Below are 18,495 nucleotides of genomic sequence, written 5' to 3'. Positions count from 1 at the left end.
TCTAATTTTTTTTTTAAATATTTTAATACTCATTAGAATTTTTGTTTTTTACTATAAAATCATTTTTATGACTTTTTAATGGTAATTTTTAATACTATAACTTCAATTTTAATAAAAAGTTCTCATTTTAAAAAAATGTTTGATTTCCTGAGAAAATACCAAAAAGGAAGGACATTTTTTAGGATACTCAAGGGCCCCACATCCCCTGAAAACCCTGAGGTAGCTTAATAATTATTAAGGTCTTTCTTATATCGAAATTAACTTCAGATATACAAGATTGAAGTGCAGAAAAAAAACAAAACCAGACAAATACAAAGGAAAACATAGGTGCACTTTTTCTTTAATAGCGTTAGAGTGTGGAGGACTTTTAGGAGTTAATCACAAAACTGAGATGCCATAAGGAAAACAAGATTGATAAATTTGACGAAATTTAGGTATTTTCCCAGATTTTTTGCTATTATAACAATCCTGCAAGGTACGAATTTGTACTTATATCTTGTGTATATTCACAAGCATTTAACTACTGTTTTTTTAAGGTTAATTCTCAGCAGTAGAATTCTTGATTCAAATGTTTTGTGCATTTTCAATATAGATCGATGCTGCCCCCCTTCCTGCACCATCTCCTCCAGACCCCACTCCCTGACTTCTGATCCTCATTGACTTAACGCAGTGGTTTCCAAACTGCAGCCCCCACAATTCTTCAACTTAGTGAGTCACGGCCAGCGTTTAAAAAAACTGAAATAGGAAATATCAAAATGCATCTCACATATATTAAGTATTGCTTGTGAAGCTTGTTTCATATATACGCTTATATAAATATATTTGGAAAATAATATTTAATAACATATGTGTGTATATATATAATTTTTTTTTTTTTTTTACTGCGTCAAAGTCAAAAATGTTTGACTTAAAGTTATTGAGAACAAGTCTTAAGTCCTGAGAACAGCGGCCTAGTCAGAAGGCCCCAGACTGTTCCTAATTCTGGGTTCTGTCTCCCCGTACCAAACCAGCAAACCACAAGAATGATGGAAAGAAGAGCAGGACTGACCCATCACGGTGACCAGTTCACTCTTGGTGGTATCTGAGTGCTGCATTTGAATCCCAGAGATGATCATAGCTTGGCAGCGGAATATTAAAATATGATCCTGTTCTTCAACCGGAAATTCCATCGTCACAAAATTTTGGTTCTGAGAAGTCTTATCTCTTGTTTGTTTGACCTTTTTTGATTCTTGTAAAACTTTTTCAATTTTGAAATATATTGGAGGCTTTTCTTCTTCGACGGAACAATTGACTGTCACAACCCCGCCTTCTGTCACCTCCTTCTTGTCCAGCGTCACCCTGGGACTGGGTACTCCTTTAGGGAAAGAGAACGTCCATCAGTGTCGGTTTGATCCAGTGGCACAAGCCTCTGAGTCACTGCGGTTGACCCAACCGAGGTTTCTTTTGTTTGGCTCCCTGAACACTCAGTACTACCTAACCAAATTGATTTCAAGTCAGTTCCAACCCATGGTGATCCCATGTGTGTCAGAGTAGAGCTGTGCCCCACTGGGTTTTCAATGGCTGATTATTTTCAAGTAGATTCCCAGACCTTTCTGGGTGGACTTAAACCTCAAACCTTTTGCTTAGCAGCTGAGCACATTAACCATTTGCACCACTCAGGTACTCCTAATACTACCTGCTTGCCATAATTTTTGAGCATATATGTGTCCAGCACTGTACCAGGTACTTTAAAAATTATAAAATACATTTAAGATGTGATTGGTACTTTCAGAGTTTACATCTGGAAGACAAATCTCCTGAACTGATATGGTTTAAAAAAAAAAAAAAAAAAACAGACAGCATATATCATTATTACTGTAAATGTAACAATAATTCTTTGAATACCAACCATGCATCAAGCCATAAAACTAGGCTTTACTTTATAACCATGATCCCATGCAATTATCATAATAAGCCTGCTGCGTAGGCATAAAGGATAAAATTATAACTATTTTATAGATGAAGAAGCTGAAGCTCAGACAAATTCAAGACCCATTCAAAAGCACACAGCCTGTGAGCCCCAGGGCAGAGACTGGACTCTAGGTCTCCAAAGCCGGTGTGTGTGTGTGCGCGTGCGCAAACACCCACCCGCGTGCACGCTGCCCCAAACAGCATACGCCTCCCCAGTTCAAAGAATAATAATGAAGATAACCAAGCATCAGAGTGTGCTGCAGAGACAGGGTGATAGAACAGTCAAGAAGGGAGGAGTCCCTCTTTGCCTGGGGGATCAAAGAAGATTCCAGAAGAAGCTGGACCTGAGCTGTGCCTCGAAGGGAGGGTGGGATTTGGACAGATGAGGTGGGATGGGGGCCAAGGGCAGACATTTCAGGGCACATATTTGTGGCTTTTAGGAGTGCTGTCTAGAGCAAAAGTCCCTGGGTAGTGCAAACAATTCGTGCTCCTCTACTTACTGAAAGGTTGGCATTCAAACTCATCCAGTGGCACCAAGAAAGAAAGGTCTGGCAATCTGCTTATGTAAAGATTACAGCCAAGAAAACTCTATGGAGCTTAGTCCTACTCTTCTAACACATGGGGTGGCCATGAACTGGAGTTGACCTGACACCAGTGGCTTTGGTTTTTGTTTTTGTCTAGAGTAGAAAAGAGGGGAGGAGGGGAAGATACATACAGTGGTGAGCCAAGGTTAGCCCAGGGCAGGCTGGGGGAGCCAGCTGTGGTAAGCATTGCTTGCATAGGCCCCATGGGCTGGAGGTCATGAATTCCATCTTGGGGTCAGAGAGGCTGTGCCTGACTCCTAAACTCACCACTTCCTGAATGTACACCCTCAACCAGCCACCTCTTCTCACTGGGCCTCAGTTTCCTCACCTCACCTCCTAGGATTGCTGCTCAGCAAAGTGCCTGGAAATGAATAAGCACTTAAACAATTGGAACTCAGAGAATTTTTATAACTTGGTGGGTTAGTGAGCAAAGAGGAGATACAATAAGCTTTAGGAGCATTATGTGGGCTGGGGGTGAGGCTTGGGATGGGATGGGGAGACCACGGCAGGCCCAGCGAGGAAGGGGCTCCTGCAGCCACCCAGACCCATCTTGTAATTTCTTTCAGGCATTCCACCTAATTTATCCAACAAATCCTTATTGAAATGCCCTGTACCACCCAGACCCAGAGCCAAGCACTAGGGTACATCAAGGAGCCAAAGCCTCAAGCAGTTAATTCCCTACAATTGTGATTGTTTCTGCGAAGGAGGGGTGATGCGAAAGTCTATCCCTAAGGACCTCAATCAAACTGGGTATGCATTCATTCAACACTTGGTTACTGAACACACTTCATTTGCTATCCCATTGCATCCTCAAAATAAAACAACCTTCCAGAGTGCATGTAATTACCTAGGTATCCCTCTTCTAGAGAAAGGAAAGAGATGCCCGGAGGTTGGTGGATTTGCTTGAGGGGCACCCAGTTGACACGTGGCAGAGCTGGGATACTAACTTCTTTCTCAGTTTCTGCTCTTTTACACTTAATGCTGTCTCTCACTTCTTTGCCTACTTCACCATCAAGCAAACTCCTTTTGACTTTCCATGTCTGGATCTAATGCTGCTTTCTCCAAGAAGCCCTCCCTAAGTTCTCCAGGCAGAACAGTTTCCTTCTTCCTTTGTGCTCCCAAGGCACTTGGATCATAAGGCTATTGGCCTGTAATTATTTAAATATCTTATCTCCTCCCCTGACTCATAACCTCAGGAAACACTGCTTGAGTGAATCTAAATTCCTAACAATGATTTTCCCTCCTATCTGTACATCCCTACACCATTTCTACCTGCCCTTTTTGTCTGTTTAATTCATTCTACAAATACTTATTAAGTGCCTACTAGGAGCCAGGTTCTTTGTTCAGACTTCAAAAATAGGCCAGGCAATGGTGCCTGGCTACCACTACTGACTGTTCTGATCAGGAACTCAATAGATAGTCCCGGATAGAATGGGAGAAAAATGTAGACCCAAATTCCTAAAAAAAAGTCCAGACATACTGAACCAGTAGAGACTAGAGGAACCCCTGAGACTATTGCCCTGAGACACTCTTTAAACTTGGAACTCAGACCACTCTCAGAGGTCACCTTTCAGCCAAATGACAAATTGGTCCATAAAATAAATTATATCACCCATGAGTACTGTGCTCCTCAAAAGAATCATCTAGATGAAACCAAATGGTAAACATTTACCCTGGACCAAAGATAAGAAAGTTAGGGGGTAGGGGGGACAGGGAAGCTAGATTAATGGAAACTGAACAACCAAAATGGAAATAACGAGAATGCGGATATATTGTGAAGAATGTAACCAGTGTCACTGAACAATATATATATAAAAAAAAAAAAATTAGAAATTGTTAAATGAGAGGGGTGGGAGCAGCCAGACACCATCTCTCTCCTCATGACCTCAGTCCAGAGGTGCAGATAGATGTGTGAAAAATAGTTAAAATATTGAGTGAAATGGCAACTGCCATTTATTGGGAACTCATTATTAGGAATTATACAAAGTATAGTTCTTGAGCTGGATATTGTCATCCTCACTTTACTAATGAGGATTTTGAAGTGTAGAGAGGTTAGGGGATTTGTCCAGATCCCAGAGTAACTGTAGAATCCAGGCTGTTAACCTTAGCCCAATGGCCTTTATACCAAAAACAAAACCCATTGCTGTCAAGTCAACTCCGACTCATAGCGGCCTTATAGGACAGAGTAGAATGGCCTTTATACACACAACAAATGCCAATGAATGTAGAGAGCGCTTAAGGACCGGTACCCTGGAGGAGATCAGTTTTGTTTGGGAAGGTGTCAGAGAAGGGACCTTAAAGTTGAGTCTTGAAGGAGGAAGAGTAGTCCACATGGAGGGAGGTGACAAAGGGTACTTGCAGGAGAGTGAACAGCATGTGCGAAGCAAGGAGGTTAGATCTAGCCTGGCATACTGGGAGCTTGTCAAAAGTGTACATTTTCAGGTTAGGAAAATGGGCAGGCAAGTCCAGGGTTCTACTCACTCACAATTATGTTCATGCAGCCATGTGTTACACTTTGTCTGCTTCAGCTAGGTTCAAGTCCAGGCACTCACCTTGTACCAACACCTGGTACTCTGGAGTGGTTTTCTCCTTGTTGTTCAGGATCACTGTGCATTTGTATTTCCCCGAATTATAAACCCGGGCTTGGGGAATGAAATAACTCTCCATGTTCTCCACGGAGGAGACATTGTAGAACATCACATCGTCCTTGTAGAACAGCACCAGGTGCTGGGCCTTGACACTTGAGGTGGTGCTGATATCCACGATGCACTGGAGGGTCAGGTTCCGCCCGTTTGGCACAGTCCACTCCGGTAGGCTCTCCATCCGGACGCTGTTGATGGTGAAAGCTAAGTACAAAGGGAAGGAGGGTAGAAACAGCATCCTGGGGAACTTGGAAACAGATCCTCTAGGCTCAGCCAAGCCTTCAGATGATTGCAACCCCAGTCAACAGCTTGTCTGCAATCTCCTGAGAGATCCTGAGCCACAGCCACCCAAGTAAGCCACTCCCAGATTCCTGAGCCTCAGAAACTGTGTGATATAATAAATGTGTATTGTCAAAAGTCTCTAAATTTGGGGATAATTTGTTACACAGCAATAGATAACAAATATACCCCCAATCAGTCCTCGAAAATCTCCATCTGGTTCTTAAAAAGATAATACAGAGAATATCATCCTCTTGGTAAATAAACTGTCCAGGCACAGCCAAACCTGGATTACTGTGTGCAGGTCTTACTATTTACACAATAGGGTGGTTATTTGCAACATGGGGTGCCTGGATCCCTGGGAGGTGCATGGATGAGCTTTGGGGGCCCATGATCACCTCTAATTGTATGCAAATGTGCATTTTTCTGAAGAGAGGGTCCACAGCTTTCCCTACTGAACCCAAGAGGTTCAGAGATGTTGTGATGGAAGGCTGGGGTTTTGGAACAACTTAAAGAGGTCAGGTCTTTTCAGCCTCAAGAGATGAAGGCTGACAGTCACCCACAGCATGGACGAGATGCTCATGGACCATAGTGCCAAATCCCAGAATAGGAAAACGAAGGGGCCTCGAGCTCAATGCCTCCAAGCAGCGGATGCTGATGCTCCCTGGGAAGATGAGACACCGTGACTCAGCCAGCCACCAGGCCCTCAATCCGGAAACTACTCAGGAAGAGAGGCGATGGGGAGAAGGGGGCCACCCACCACTGTCAGGAAAATTCCAGGGAGCCACAAAGCATGGAGTCCCTGGTGAACTTCTGTGCACAGCACAGAGAATGCTGACCCATCTTCTCATCTTAAACTCAAGCATCTCCAGGTTTAGTTCAAATTCCTTCAAAAGGACATTTGTGAAACATGTGTGCCAGGAGCTGGGATTACAGGGTGATTAAGAAATCACTCCTGCTGCCCAAGATGTTGCAGGGAGTGGCGGACACAGATAATTTGAGTACAATGATAAACTCCATGAGAAGGACTACCCAGGGGAGGGCAAGGAAAGTCTGAAGGAAGTGACCCATGAACTGAGCCTTGAACCAGGCCAAAGAAGTGAGGTGGGGTGCTTGGGGCAGGAGAACAACATGTACCAGGGCACAGGGGCATGAGAAATCACAGCACATTCTGGACATGGGCCGTTACAGGAACCAGAGTGTAGGGCCAGAGGGGCCAAAGGGGCTGGACGGGCTTTACCAGAGGGGAAGGCTTTGCCTGCTGTGCTGTTGAGCTGTTCCCTGCCCCGAGGGTCTTCAGGAGGGGAGTAAGGAGATGAGATTGGATTCTAGAAAGATTATTCCATGCCAAACACAGAAGCCAGACTGTGTAGGTGGTTCGGATGAAAGCTGATGAGGCCTGAGCTAGGGCAGGGGCAGTGGGGGTGAAGGGGGGGGGCAGACTTAAGAAATCTCTAATAGACTCCAAAGGACTTGTTGGATATGGGGCTTGAGGCAAAGACTGAAGACACATACCAGGTTTCTGGTTTAGGTACCCAGAAAGATGAGGGTGCTACCAACTTAAGTAGAGAACGCTAGGAAAATGTAGGGAAGGAAGGCAAAGTCACTGAGCAGCTGAGTTTGAGAGGCCTTTGGGATAGCTAAGAGGAGACATCAGCCATTGGCCCCATGTTAAGCCTGACACTTTGGGTCGGGGCAGGGGGGTCAGGGCTAGATTGACCAGGGAGGTGTGTGCAGGTATCAGGAGGGGAGTTGAGCTCTAGAGAGGATGAGGCTGTGGAGCTGAGACCTGGGGGCAGAGTTCAGACCTCCAGAAAAGTCGAAGTCTCCCTTGGGGGAGAATGAGGAGGGTTTGTTGGAGAGGTGGGAGAAAATCCAGGGAAGAGGGCCTAGAAGGTCAAGAAAGGAGACTTTGGGGCATGATTAACAGAGTCAAAGACAGCTTAGGGCCCAGTAAGCTAAGAACAGGAAGCGTTCATTGGATTTGGCATTAGGTGGTCCTTGGTGATGTCTTAGTGAGAAGCTCCCATGGTGGCGAGCTGTGGAGGCTGAGTTCAGACTGTGGTGAAGTGGGAGTGACTATAAGGTGTAGAAGCAGAGACAATATAAACAAGCCTTCAAAGAAGTCTGACTGGGAAAGGAAGTGGCTAGCTAGAGAAACATAAGATAAATGGAGGGGGGTTTATGTGTGTGACTATTCTTTCTCCAAAAAAAAAAAAAAAGGGGCGACTCAATCACATTTTTGGACTGGGGAAAAAAGTCAGTAGAGGAAGAATAAAGATATTAAGAGTGGTTGAGGGGGGGAAGTGTTGAACAAAATGATAGAAGAAGGTCTATGATGGGGGAGGTGGGACGGGATGGGCTCAGAGTCCAGGTGCAAGGGCAGCCTTCATCAGCCACAGGGAGAGACATTGCCTCTGAGGCCAGAGGGAAGCCGGGAGGATGGGTGGGGGAGGAAGATAAGCTTGTAACCAGGGCAGGGTGGGAAGTTGAGGAAGTTACCTCCAGACAGCCACTGTTTTCTAGATGAAGATGGAGCTGAGATCATCTCCTTGGGGGTTAGGTGAGGATTTGAGGGGGCTGAGAAGGCCTGAGATAGAAGGAAAGGGCCAAGGCTGCTCAAGGACCTGACCCACAGACAGTGGGCAGTGTAGAACAAGCGGGCAGCCCATGCATTTCAAAGGCATGATCAGCATGGACTCAGGACTCTAAGTGATGGGAGAACTGGGTTCTAGTCCCTGCTGTGATAATATCCAGTGTGTTAGCCTTATGGGCACCAGGTTTCAATTTCCCTAACAAAGCAGAGGCCTGAAAAAGCAGTGGTAGAATAACAGTAGACCAGCCGGTCTCTCCTCATTCTAAGTTGTGCAGTTCTGAGGGCTTACCCGAAGGTTCAAAGAACGTTCTCTAGGAACCCAGGGAAGGGAGGTTTACTTTGAGGTGGGGAAGGAAATAGGAAAGAATGCGGGTCCTGGGAAACAAGGTGTAGACAGTAAGAGAGGCTCCAAAGAATGGAAAGTTTTCAGGGCTTGGCCTGGAGTGGACAAGAGGGAGGGTGGATGGTGCAGGAGCTCTGATTGTAAAGGTGGGAAAGAACTGGATATTAACATCATTATCATTTATTAGTCACTGCCAACTCATCAGACACTGTCCCAGGTGAGTCACCTCCCTTATCCAATCTCATTCGCATATTGACTGTATTCAATTAGTGCCATTACCATTCCCATTTTACAGATTGGGAAAGTAGGCTCAAAGAGGCAACGTAAAACTTGTTTGAAAGATTTGAGTCAGGGCCATGGCTCGAGACAGACTGTTGGGTTTCAGATACTGGAGGTTCTAGCACCAATGTCAAACTGACTCAAACAGACACATTGCTTATTTCTCTGAGCCTTGGCAACATCATTGGTCAATTAGGTTGGTTATGAAGATAATGGATATCCTGCCTCCATAGGTTGCCATGGGGCCAAATGCCCATAGAAGCACATGGACAGTTCAACACGAGACCCCAGGAGACCAACTTTGCTAGTTGCCACGCTAACCCCTCACCCTTAAATGTCATTGCTCAGACCCTTGGGTCAGGAAACCGGCATTGTCCATGTACTTCATCTCCAAAGAGCTTTATGATGTCTCTACAACCCAATCACCCCCTTTCTTTGCTGGCTGATGTGACTGACAAGGGGATCCAATTCTGTGGAACCTCCCTCCATCCAGTCCCCAGACCTGACCAAGCCCTTCCTTCATGTGGTGGTCCCAGATAAAACAGAACAAAACCTGCATATTTCAAGATAAAGGTTGAAAATCAGCTATGAAGTGGACAATAAACCAGACTTCAAAGAACCCTCTCTTTTCCTGAGAAGTGGGCACGAAATACTGCAGATAGAATCGTAGATGGGATGGGAAATAAGATCCAATATACTTTTTAGATCATTTAAGGGGAAAAAGACTATAGCAACAATTTAAACTAAGTTCTGTTTTCATGACTCTAACAAGTCAATTATATCTCATTTGTGAATAAAAACAATCTGTGACAGAGTAGAATATGAAAGTAAGCAATTTATGGTAGAACAAGAGATGAATTATGGAATCAGTCACTTTTTTTTATCACCTCCTCAGTCCTAACAAATAGCAATTCAATAGAATCAAACATGCATGCTACTTCTAGAACATGTGGATTAGAACTTGGCCTCTAAAGTCTAGATTTTTTTTTTAAATCCAGAATTTCTATAATCTTAACTTAAAAAAGGGCGTATGCTCCTTCTAGAACATACTGATTAAGAATATTTTAGAAGGTTTTGTTCCAAAACCTTCTAAAAAAAAAAAAAAGCCAAAACGGAATAAACAGTATTCCTCATTTGGAATCTTTTTTCTCGACTGTTATAAATTTCAAACCCAAGCAATTTGACATTAGTTTTAAGAATCATGGAAAGAAAAAAACAAGATGAAACTAAGTGGAAACATCACAACTTACAGTTTTCTTGACCCTCAAGGCTTGAACCTGGAAAAGACGAAAGAAATACGTTGATTTCAGAAGCTTCAATTCTCATGAAGTTTAAGTGATGAGGAAAGAGAATAAAAACTCACAGAACAAAAGTGTCAGCAGGAATCCAAGCCACATCTTGCCCTGGTGGGGCCACCTCAACTGCATCCTAAGAGCTTCAACCACCACCAGGATGGTTAGTTTTGCCTCCGGGCCATGTTTCTGGGGCAGAAGACACTTCCCGTAGATGAGAAACCTGCCCTATGCAAAGCAGAAATCACTCTGGTAACTTCTCCTGACACCTGCAGAGAGACTGGCTGGGGCGCTGGTCAGGTAGTGGCAGCCATTGCTGGAAACCAGGAACAATGAGGCCTGGGCTGGCCTGATAGTTCCTCAGGAAATGACTGGTCTTCCTGAGGGGCCACTGGACGTAGTTGCTTTGTTTAGTTTCTTTAGGAAAAAAATGGCACGAGTAGTGACATTTGTCCTGGAGCTCCTGACCCTCCTATCTCGCCTGGGCTTGGAGGTCCCTTCTCATAGCAGGGTGAGGGGGTTCCTCCCTCTAGTCAATCTCTACCCAAAGGAATTCTCTCCTGGGACACCAGAAAGATGTCTTTTCTGCCTTTCCTGTAGCCCCTAAGGAGGAATTTTCCACAGAGCATGAATCTGGCAAGGGCTTGGGACAGGGCTGACTTTGCTAGAAAATGCAGGGTTTTCCAGGGAAACCTGCCACTACAGGCAAGCTGAGCTTGGAACTTGGTGTAGTCGATGGCTCTCCTTATCCTCTGCGGTTGCTTTCAGTGTGGAGAGCTTTGCGCAACCCTGTGAAGCACCCACACCTTCTCCTGGAGCCCACACCCTCAATCAATCTGCACTCGCAATACTGGGCCACAGGGCATTAAATCAGTTCCTTTCACTTCCCTGCTTAAAACTTTGTAATGGCTTCCCACTGCCCTTTACAACATTTACAACCATTTATAATTCAGTATCTTGTTTACCTCTTCAGCCTGGTCTCTCACAACCTCTTTCCTTCATTCTGGTTGCTGGAATTTCTATTTTCCAGAGCACGTCATGTGCCTGGAATGCCCTTCCCCCTCTTCTTTTCTGGCTCATTCTTACTTATCTTTCATAACTCAGTTCAAGAACCAGCTCCAGAAATCTCCCCTCTTCTTTCCAGACTGGGCTGCCCATCTTGTGCCTCCTCAACTGTCTAGCACTTCCCTCTGTTGGGCACTTCCTACAATGGTCTGTAATGCTCCATCCACCCCTAAAGTGGGCTGCTGGCTTCTTCATGTCAGGGACAGTGCCTGAAAACTAACAGATGATCAAAAACCATGAGTAGAAGGGTGGGGCCAAGATGGTGGAGTAGTCAGACACTTCCAGTGATCCCTCTTAAACAAAGACCCCCCCCGCCAAAAAGTGAGACTATTATATATATGACAAGCTAGGAGCCCTGAACATCAGGGCAAAGTTAGAAAACAGACTGAGTGGCAGAGGGAGGGAGAGACGGTTCAGAAGTGGCAAGGAGTTGCCCGCCCTGAATCACTGGGAACCCTCAGGCACCATTCCCTGGAGTGACTGGGGTAGGGCTGGCGGTAGCATTCTGGACATGGTTTCCTCAGAGACAAACAGTGAGCTGTACAGTCCACTCATACCCCTGGAACCAGAGAATAATGGCACTCTCAGCAAAAGCTAAAAAGGTAAGTACTTGTCTTTATTTTACTGCACCCCCAGCCCCCAAGCCGGCTTCAGTGGCTGTCAATTTCCCTGGGCCTGAGATAGCTCGTGCTGTGTGCCCTGAGCCATTTTCCCTGCCTTGGAGAAGGAATAAATTCACAACTGGGGGCAAAGATAATCTGCCAGCTCTACTAAGCTGGGGAGCTCAGGGACAGAAGCAGCTCCTGGCCAGGCACAGTCTGAGGACCTTGAATACCTTTTACCCCTGCATTGCCCTGTGTGGGCCCATTTCAGGAGAATAGGCCCTTGTTGGTAGACTGCAACTGTTTCAGCTGTGTGGTGGAGAGGTGGGGGTTTGATGTTTGACACTGCTTTGCCTATTAAACAGGGCCCTCACCTACCCACGTAGAGGCTTAAGGACTGGTGGCTCCACCCACACCACCCGCAACAGAGGTCCAAGGATAAGGGGTACCTCCCAGTCCTTACAAGAAAAAGCATTGGGTACCCATGGTCCATCTGCAGAACCCACCCACCTGTACACTCTAGGGAACAGGTACACACTTTCCTCACAGACACTCAGGGAATGGTTTTCAGCCCCCTGCCTTGTACAGAGCATGACCTCCTGCAGCAATCAGATACCTGTACCTACACCAATCACCCCTGCCCCTCTAAGACTGTAGGACAGAGCCTGTACTACACACTTAATGACCAACTACCTGGACACCTGAGCTGAATCCATACGAGAAAAGTGAATGGACTCCTAGGCTCATATACCTGGTAGCTCTAGCCATCTAGTAACAGGACGTTAGAGCTTCAAAGGCAAAAATAATCAAGCTAGCTCATTCAAACAGCCTATCTGGTTGTATTAAAAGAAAACAAAGCAAGAAGCTAGGATACAGTAAGCAAACACAAAATAAACTAATACGTAACTTATAGATGACTCGGAGATAACAGTCAATATCAAGTCACATAAAGAAGCAGACCATGATCACTTCAACAAGCTCTCAAAACAAAGAATCAAGGAATCTTCCAGATGAAGATGTATTCCTGGAATTAGCAGATGCAGAATACAAAAGATTAATATACAGAACTCTTCAAGACATTGGGAACAAGACCAGGCAAAATGCAGAACAAGCCAGGGATCACACACATAAAGCATTTGACGAAATTAAAAAGGTTACTCAAGAACATAATGAAAAACTTAATAAGCTGCAAGAATCTATAGAGAGACAGCTATCAGAAATTCAGAAGATTCACAATAAAATTACAGAATTAGACAACTCAATAGAAAGTCAGAAGAGCAGAATCGAGCAAGTGGAAGGCAGAACTGGTGACCCTGAAGATATAACACTTGTTGTTGCTGTTGTTAGGTGCCACCGAGATGGTTCCAACTCATAGTGACCCTATGCACAACAGAACAAAACACTGCCTGGTCCTGAGCCATCCTTACAATCGTTGTTATGCTTGAGGTCGCTGTTGCCCCCACTGTGTCAATCCACCTCGTTGAGGGTCTTGGCACCAATATATTTGAAGAAAAATCAGATAAAATAATTAAAAAAATGAAGAAACCTTAAGAATTGTGTGGGACTCTATCAAGAGAAATAACCTACAAGTGATTAGAGTACCAGAACAGGGAGGGATAACTGAAAATACAGAGAGAGTTGTTGAAGATTTGCTGGGAGAAAACTTCCCTGATATCATGACAGGCAAGAAAATATCTATCCAAGATGTTCACCGAACTCCATGTAAGGTAGATCTTAAAAGAAAGTCATCAAGACATATTATAATCAAAGTTAAATCCATCATAAAGGATAAGGAAGGACACTATATAATGATTAAAGGGACAATACACAAAGAAGATATAACCATATTAAATACTCATGTACCCAATCCCCCACATGTCTGTCAGTTTGTTGTACTCTGGGGGCTTGTGTGTTGCTATGATGCTGGAAGCTATGCCACTGGTATTCAGATACCAGCAGGGTCACCCATGGAGGACAGGTTTCAGCTGAGCTTCCAGACTAAGACAGACTAGGAAGAAGGACCCGGCAGTCTACTTCTGAAAAGCATTAGCCAGTGAAAACCTTATGAATAGCAGCAGAACACTGTCTGATATAGTGCTGGAAGATGAGCCCCCCAGGTTAGAAGGCACTCAAAAGATGACTGGGGAAGATCTGCCTCCTCAAAGGAGAGTTGACCTTAATGACGTGGATGGAGTAAAGCTTTCGGGACCTTTATTTGTTGATGTGGCATGACTCAAAATGAGAAGAAACAGTTGCAAACATCCATTAATAATCGGAACCAAGCATAGCAACGATTGTAAGGATGGCGCAGGACCAAGCAGTGTTTCATTCTGTTGTGCATTGGGTCGCTATGAGTCGGAACCGACTCGATGGCACCTAACAACAACAACAATGCACCCAATGACAGGGCTGCAAGATACATAAAACAAACTCTATAAGCATTGAAAACTGAGATAGACAGCTCCAAAACAATAGTAGGAGACTTCAACACACCACTTTGGGTGAAGGACAGGACATCCGGAAAGAAGCCCAATAAAGACACGGAAGATCTAAGTGTAACAATCAACCAACTTGACCTCATAGACATATACAGAACACTCCACCCAACAGCAACCAAGTATACTTTCTTTTCTAGTGCACATGGAACATTCTCTAGAATAGACCACATATTAGGTCATAAAGCAAGCCTTAGCAGAATCCAAAACATTGAAATATTACAAAGCATCTTCTATGACCATTAGGCCATAAAAGCAGAAATCAGTAACAGAAAAAGCAAGGAAAAGAAATCAAACACTTGGAAACTGAACAATACCCTGCTCAAAAAAGACTGGATTATAGAAGACATTGAGGATGGAACAAAGAAATTCATAGAATCCAATGAGAATGGAAACACTTCCTATCAGAACCTTTGGGACACAGCAAAAGCAGTGTTCAGGGGTCAGTTTATATCCATAAATGCACATACATGAAAAGAAGAAAGGGCCAAAATCAAAGAATTATCCCTACAACTTGAACAAATAGAAAGAGAGCAACAAAAGAAAACCTCAGCACCAGAAGAAAGCAAATAACAAAAATTAGAGCAGAATTAAAAGAAGTAGAGAACAGAAAAACAGTTGAAAGAGATAACAAGACCGAAAGCTGGTTCTTTGAAAAAATTGATAAACCATTGGCCAAACTGACAAAAGAAAAACAGGAGAGGAAACAAATAATCTGAATAAGAAAAGAGATGGGTGATATCACAACAGACCCAACTGAAATTAAAAGAATCATATCAGGTTGCTACAAAAAAATTGTACTCTAACAAATTTGAAAACCTAGAAGAAATGGATGAATTTCTAGAAACACAATACCTACCTAAATTAACACAGACATAGAACTACTAAATAAACCCATAACAAAAGAAGAGATTGAACAGGTAAATAAAAAACTCCCAACAAAAAAAAGCCCTGGCCTGGATGGCTTCACTGGAGAGTTCTACCAAACTTTCAGAGAAGAGTTGGCACCACTACTACTGAAGATATTTCAGAGCATAGAAAAGGATGGAATGCTTCCAAACTCATTCTATGAAGCCACCGTATCCCTGATACAAAAACCAGGTAAAGACACCACAAAAATAGACAATTACAGACCTATATCCCTCATGAAACCCTGGTGGCATAGTAGTTAAGTGCTACAGCTGCTAACCAACAGGTCAGCAGTTCAAATCCGCCAGGTGCTCCTTGGAAACTCTATGGGGCAGTTCTACTCTGTCCTATAGGGTCACTATGAGTCAGAATCAACTCGACTGCCGTGAGTTTTTTGGTATCCCTTATGAACTTAGATGCAAATATCCTCATCAAAATTCTAGCCAGTAGAATTCAACAACGTATCAAAAAAATAATTCACCGTGACCAAGTGGGATTCATACCAGGAATGTAGGGATGGTTCAACATTAGAAAAACAATTAACGTAATCCATTATATAAATAAAATAAAAGAACCACATCATTTTATCAATTGATGCAGAAAAGGCATTTGACAAAGTTTAACACCCATTCATGATAAAAACTCTCAGCAAAATAGAAATAGAAGGAAAATTCCACAACATAATAAAGGACCAACAGCCAACATAATCCTAAATGAACAGAGTCTGAAAGCATTCCCCTTGAGAACGGGAACCAGACAAGGACACCCTTTATCACCACTCTTATTCAACAGTGTTGGAGGTCCTAGCCAGAGCCATTAGGCTAGATAAAGAAATAAAGGGAATCCAGATTGGTAAGGAAAAAGTAAAAGTACCTCTATTTGCAGATGACATGATCATACACACAGAAAATCCTAAAGAATCCTCCAGAAAACTACTGAAACTAATAGAAGAGTTCAGCAGAGTATCGAGACACAAGATAAACATACAAAAATCAGTTGGATTCCTCTACACCAACAAATAGAACATCAAAGAGGAAATCACCAAATCAATACCATTTATAGTAGACCCCAGGAATATAAAATGCTTAGGAATAAATCTTACCAGAGATGTAAAGGACTTATACAAAGAAAACTACAAGACACTACTGCAAGAAACCAAAACAGACCTACATAAGTGGAAAAACATACCTTGCTCATGGGTAGAAGACTCAACATTGTAAAAATGTGTATTCTACCGAAAGCGATCTATAGATACAATGCAATCCTGATCCAAATTCCAATGACATTTTTCAGTAAGATGGAGAAACAAATCACCAACTTCATGTGGAAGGGAAAGAGGCCCCATATAAGTAAAGCATTACTGAAAAAGAACGACAAAGTGGGAGGCCTCACTCTACCTGATTTTAGAAACTATTATACTCCCACAGTTGTCAAAACAGCCTAGTACTGGTACAACAACAGATACCTAGACCAGAGGAACAGAATTGAGAATCCAGACATAAATCCATCCACATATGAGCAACTGATATTTGACAAAGCCCCAAAGTCAGTTAAATGGGGGAAAAGATAGTCTTTTTAATAAATGGTACTGGCATAACTGGATATCTACCTGTAAAAAAAGGAAACAAGACCCATACCTCACAGCGTGCACAAAAACTAACTCAAAATGGATCAAAGGCCTAAATATAAAATCTAAAACGATAGACCATGGAAGAAAAAATAGGGACAATGCCAGGAGCCCTAATACACGGCATAAACAGTATACGAAACATTACTAACAATGTACAAACACCAGAAGAGAAACTAGATAACTGGGAGCTCCTAAAAATTGAACACCTATGCTCCTCCAAAGACTTCACCAAAAGAGAAAAAGATTACCTACAGACTGGGAAAAAGTTTTTAACTATGACATTTCTGATCAGCGCCTGATCTCTAAAATCTACATGATACTGCAAAAACTCAACAAAAAGAAAAATAACCCAATTAAAAAATAAGCAAAGGATATGAACGGGCACTTCACCAAAAAAGAGTTTCAGGCAGCAAATAGGCATATGAGGAAATGCTCCTGATCCTTAGCCATTAGAGAAACGCAAACCAAAACTACAATGAGATACCATCTCACTCCGACAAGGCCGGCATCAATCCAAAAAGCACAGGATAATAAATGCTGGAGAGGTTGTGGAGAGACTGGAACACTTATACACTGCTGGTGGGAATGTAAAATGGTATAACCACTTTGGAAATCTATTTGGTGCTTCCTTAAAAAGCCAGAAGTAGAGCTACCATACGATCCAGCAATCCCAGTCCTTCGAATATATCCTAGAGAAATAAGAGCCTTCACACAAACAAATGTATGCACATCCATGTTGATTGCAGCACTGTTTACAATAGCAAAAAGATGGAAGCAACCAAGGTGCCCATCAATGGATGAATGGATAAATAAATTATGGTATATTCACACAATGGAATAGTATGCATCGATAAAGAACAATGATGAATCCGTGAAACATTTCATAACATGGAGAAATCTGGAAGGCATTATGCTGAGTGAAATTAGTCAATTGCAAAAGGACAAATATTGTATGAGATCACTATTATAAGAACTCAAGAAATAGTTTAAACAGGGAAGAAAATATTCTTTGATGGTTATGAGGGTGGGTAGGGAGGGAGAAGGGTCTTCACTAATTAGATAGTAGACAAGAACTATTTTAGGTGAAGGGAAAGACAACATACAATACACAAGAGGTCAGCACAGCTGGGCTAAACCAAAAGCAAAGAAGTTTCCTGAATAAACCGAACTCTTTGAAGGCCAGCATAGCAGGGGCGGGGGTTTAGGGACCATGGTTTCAGGAGACATCTAGGTCATTGGCATAATAAAATCTATTAAGAAAGCACTCTGCACCCCGCTTTGGAGAGTGGTGTCTGGGATCTTAAACTGTAGCAAGTGGCCATATAAGATGCGTCAGTTGGTCTCAACCCACCTGGATCAAAGGAGAATGAACGCCAAAGACGCAAGGTAATTATGAGCCCAAGAGAAAGAAAGAGACTACTTCAGCCTGAGACCAGAAGTACTAGATGGTACCCAGCTATAACCGATGACTGCCCTGACAGGAAACACAACAGAGAACCCCTAAATGAGCAGGAAAGCAGTGGGATGCAGACTTCAAATTCTAAAATGACCAGACTTAATGGTCTGACTGAGACTAGAAGGACCTCGGAGGTCATGGTTCCCAGATCTTCTGTTAGCCCAAGACAGGAACCATTCCCAACTCTTCAGACGGGGATTGGACTGGACTATAAGATAGAAAATGATACTGGTAAGGAGTGGACTTCTTAGATCAAGTAGACACGTGAGACTTTGTGGGTAGCTCCTATCTGGAGGGGAGATGAGAAGGTAGAGGGGGACAGAAGCTGGCAGAATGAACACAGAAATAGAAGGTAGAGAGAAGGAGTGTACTG

At 43.3% G+C, this 18,495-nt stretch overlaps 1 protein-coding gene across 6 annotated transcripts in view; it reads right to left on the bottom strand.

Annotated features, from left to right (window-relative positions):
• Nucleotides 1-18,495, bottom strand: part of PECAM1 (platelet and endothelial cell adhesion molecule 1) — a 62,555-nt gene that overhangs the window by 35,496 nt on the left and 8,564 nt on the right. For 4 of the 6 annotated variants that reach the window (XM_064270904.1, XM_064270902.1, XM_064270903.1 and 1 more), the window contains exons 2-5: nt 10,037-10,193; nt 9,924-9,950; nt 5,087-5,380; nt 1,049-1,354 (exon numbers count right to left, since the gene is read on the bottom strand). In XM_064270904.1, coding sequence (XP_064126974.1) covers nt 1,049-1,354; nt 5,087-5,380; nt 9,924-9,950; nt 10,037-10,193 — 784 coding nt within the window. The remainder of the gene's footprint in view (nt 1-1,048; nt 1,355-5,086; nt 5,381-9,923; nt 9,951-10,036; nt 10,194-18,495) is intronic. The other 2 variants (XM_064270906.1, XM_064270907.1) reach the window with 1 other exon arrangement.

This window comes from Loxodonta africana, chromosome 18 (assembly GCF_030014295.1).
Source record: "Loxodonta africana isolate mLoxAfr1 chromosome 18, mLoxAfr1.hap2, whole genome shotgun sequence".
In the NCBI taxonomy this organism is placed as follows: Eukaryota; Metazoa; Chordata; class Mammalia; order Proboscidea; family Elephantidae; genus Loxodonta; species Loxodonta africana.
Note: the sequence above shows the minus strand (reverse complement) of the source record. Positions and strands in the feature narration are given on the sequence as shown.